The 4,186-nt window shown below is 41.4% G+C and overlaps 1 protein-coding gene across 1 annotated transcript; it reads right to left on the reverse strand.

The window, feature by feature from the left end:
• Nucleotides 1-2,243: 2,243 nt before the first annotated feature.
• On the reverse strand, nucleotides 2,244-2,869 carry LOC119734157 (macrophage receptor MARCO-like; the record flags this gene model as incomplete). The annotated part of the gene is made up of 1 exon (XM_038207505.1): nucleotides 2,244-2,869. A coding segment is annotated over exon 1 (516 nt), but the record flags the coding sequence as incomplete, so codon positions are not given.
• Nucleotides 2,870-4,186: the final 1,317 nt, after the last annotated feature.

The following is a 4,186-nucleotide window of genomic DNA, read 5'->3' on the forward strand; positions in this document are numbered from 1 at the left end:
TTCTTTGATTTCTTGCAGGAGTCTACCTATTCCCAAGAAGCGTACTTGTTCAGCTTACATGTACATGTGCTGGCTGGAGACATTATCCAAGGATATGCTGTCAGCAGGGGCCTTGCATCACCTGACCAAATATGGCATCCAAATAAACGTCAATACAAAGAAATTCACTTGAAATGATAAAGTGACAAAGGACAGTTCCAACCAGTTGAAAGACCCTCCTCACTTGAATGGAATTTGTACTTTGTTTTGATTGATTTCGTTAAGATTGTTTCTTTACCATCTAACGGGCTCACACTTTCACTGATGTTTTCAAAGTGAGTTTCTTGAATGCAATCAAGTAATGCTGATTAAGAACAATAAAAGTCTTCAAATAATTTGGAGTCTTTTAATCAAGAAACACTTGTCGCACTTTTACGGGTTTTAAAAACAACAGCCAACTCCACTTTTTTTCATTACTGTAGGCACGTTTCTGTTTCAACTGAAAGTAATTAAAATCATGTTGTTTTTTCATAACGAAGCCAAGCGAAAAAAGAGAGTATTTATCAACAATGGTGGTGCTTTTGGTAATCCTCAGAATGAGGTTTTATGCATACTGTTTTCATAGCAAGTCAATTGTACTACTTTTACATAATTCTCACATATTATAACGTTTAAAATAATGCAATCATTTAATAAAACCAGTGTATTCTAACTGCTGTGAATAGCATTAGAATATTTCAAACAATTGTTAATCCAAATGCCAGGCTTTAAGTCTAAAAGTAAATCAGATTCAATCACTCGAGACTTTTTCCGTGACATGAAATAAAAATTGATACATGCATGGGATTGATTTAATTGACATCATCTGTGCTGGGCATACAGGGAACATAAGGCAAAGAAAATACGTTACAGTAAACGCCCTAAAATTATCCAGGTATGTAGCAAAATATTTTGTTTGTTTGTCTGTATGTCTTTTATACTTTGTTTGCTTTAGGATACAGTTATTGTGTTTAATTAATGTTTTAAATACCCAATACTACAAATAAGTTGCATTTATTGTCGGGGGAAAAAACACGTTATTTATATGTTAACCAAATGTGGCAATAAAAAAAATGGCGGTCAGAAACATGGCCTAAAAAATCCAAGTTGGTCGAGATAACACCATAAACACATTTTTTTTAGTTAACATTTCTGGATACATGGTGGCACTGCTTTATTGCAAACCTTTTGTTTCTAAAAAAAAATGATGACCCAGCTTGCTTTGAAAAAAATATTCCATCAAAATACTTCCCGATAGGCCTACAATGGGTCCAAAAAAAATTCGTTGTCAACAAACTTGACGCATACTTTTCACTATATCCCAATACTCATGCATAAAGCTAAATATTTTGTTTTGCAAGAATTAAAAAAAATGGCTAATCCATTGTTGTATACAGATCGGCGCATGCGCAATGCAAAAACATTAATAATAATATTTTGTGACATTGTCATTGAACATTATTTGTTTTAATTCATTAGTTATTGTTTCGGCAAAATGGAAAGCGATTAAACAAATCAGCAACACGATGCTCGTGTATCTTTATGTGTTGGATTTGTGTTTATTCGGGGTAAAGGAGGAAGCCACTGAATGAGGTGTAGTGACTACCATACACCCTACCGTTCATTGTGAGATACATCGTATCTCCACGCTGCAGAACCACCACCGCGCTCCCAGACACCTGATCATAGTGACTTGAATCATTGCTATCGCCAGCGACAACCGCGTAGCCGTTCTTCCGGAGATGAACGGTCACTCTGCTGGAAGATTAGGGAGGTTTCGCAAGCGAACGGATACGCTTACACTTACGTTTAGCTATCCGTATCCGTTTTTTACTTACGTGTAGCGAGCGAGATATGCGTGTCGTCTGCACCTATGACGTCATAGCCACTCACTATCCGCTAAACGGGCAGACGACACGCATATCTCGCTCGCTACACGTAAGTAAAAAACGGATACGGATAGCTAAGCGTAAGTGTAAGCGTATCCGTTCGCTTGCGAAACCTCCCTAATATTTGTTCACAGAAAACATGAACACGTAGGTGCCCGGCACACCACACGTGAACGTGCCGGTCTCGAGATCAAAGCTGGTACCCGGCAGAAGCGTCTTGGTCGCCTGGAAGGGCAAACGGGTGTCGTCACTCGTAGAGGTATCCGAGTTGCTCGTCCTCACCACGGTGAATGCTACCCGCTGGTTGGAGTCGTCTGGTGTCTCCCCTGGCTCACCCTTTTGACCTTTGACACCAGTCAGACCGGTTTGCCCGACTGAACCTTTAGGCCCAGTGTCACCTTGAGGGCCAATCTGTCCGATTAGCCCTGGCTCGCCTGCAATACCAGTACGGCCTTGGAGCCCCAACTGACCTTTGACACCACGTGTTCCCTGCTGACCCCGGGGGCCGATATCACCCTTTTGACCTTTGACACCAGTCAGACCGGTTTGCCCGACTGAACCTTTAGGTCCGATTAGCCCTGGCTCGCCTGCATGACCTTTGACACCATGTGCTCCCCGCTGACCCCCGGGGCCGATATCACCCGTTTGACCTTTGACCCCAGTCAGACCGGTTTGCCCGACTGAACCTTTAGGCCCAGTGTCACCTTGAGGGCCAATCGGTCCGATTAGCCCTGGCTCGCCTGCATAACCTTTGACACCACGTGTTCCCTGCTGACCCCGAGGGCCGATATCACCCTTTTGACCTTTGACACCAGTTTCCCCTGTTGGCCCCACAAAACCTCTTGGTCCCATCTTGCCCGGCAGGCCTCTGCCGTCGTCACCCGGCTCTCCTTTTTGACCTGCATCACCCTTTGACCCTTGTAAAATTCCGACAATTGCAGCTGTTTCCTGGCAGCACGTTTGGCCCGTCTGAGACGCAGGACCATCACTGTCCGAGGCAACCGGCCCAGTAACGGAAGCTCGGAGGTTGACGGAGTTACCCAGAAGGAGGGCGATTGAAAGAACGGTTGCCACGAAGATCTTCATTCTGTACAGAATAACAATGATTAAACTGAAACAAATCAGGTGAGAATTTCTTTTAAATAAAATAGTTTAAAAAAATAGCGACGAGTACAGAAAAAGGAAAAAATGTTGCAACCTGACGTCACCTTTTTCTTCATTATATCATCTCAATGAAGGTCATTCATTGCAAAAATGATGATCAGACATGAATCTGGGACTGAGAAACATTTCCATTTTTGTTAGGAAATACTTTTCTTGATCCTCCATAAACTTTGTACACAATCGCGGAAGTGGCGTCAGGTTGCAACCGTTTTTTTCGAGAAAAATATTGATGTCAGATAAACTGCAGAGTTAGTCTAACTCATGACAATCGGATTTGAAAACAAAACAAAACATGAGATTGAAGAAATCGCTGTTCAGAGAATGTGTTCTTCGTGATAACAGTGACGTATCAGGGGGCTGGAGCTAACATTGATGAAAAGCTTAATAGGATAAAGCGCATTGGAGCTGTAGTATTTTTGGGGGGGGGGGGGGAGGCGGAGCACATTTTGCCCCTTCCCAGGTCCTTATAGAATAATTAATTAAACATCACCACACCCACCTCGATGGTTCGTTCTTGAAGATCAGGTCCAAGAAGAGATCACAAGGAGTTCAGTGAAGGCTGAAAAACATACGAAGGAACACTGATTACCTTTTATACTTTAGTAAGAAATAATATTTTATTATTCAATTTAGATAAACTCGTGAGTTTTTTTCTCATTTAATTTTGATGGCACAAATTGTTTTTATGGCACATTGTTGGATTTCTCACGACATTGACTGATGCTTGAAATTAGTCCAATATTTCTATTGAAACGTTTATTCAAATCGCCTGCATCTACTTATGACGCAGTAGTAAGTCATTCAAATTTCAATGCCACACCTTGCTCATTCAATATTTAAAAACATGGGCAAGCGTTTTGAACACCCGGTTGAATTTAGCGAAAGTTCGCAATTGTTCAGAGTATTTTCATTCACGAGTAAAAAAGTAGGCATCAAAACGTGACTTGTGCCTTGAATTTCTTGCGCTTTGGATTTCAGTCCCGCTCGAGAATTCAATTTGATGCGTACGTTTATAAAAGTAGCACGTGTTCAATGACATAAGTTGCTTAAGATGTTGTGTTATAGTGTTGCAAAACAGTTTAAAATGAATGACATGGCTTTTGAAAAAGTTTGAT

This window comes from Patiria miniata, unplaced genomic scaffold (assembly GCF_015706575.1).
Source record: "Patiria miniata isolate m_02_andy unplaced genomic scaffold, ASM1570657v1 HiC_scaffold_10, whole genome shotgun sequence".
NCBI lineage: Eukaryota > Metazoa > Echinodermata > Asteroidea > Valvatida > Asterinidae > Patiria > Patiria miniata.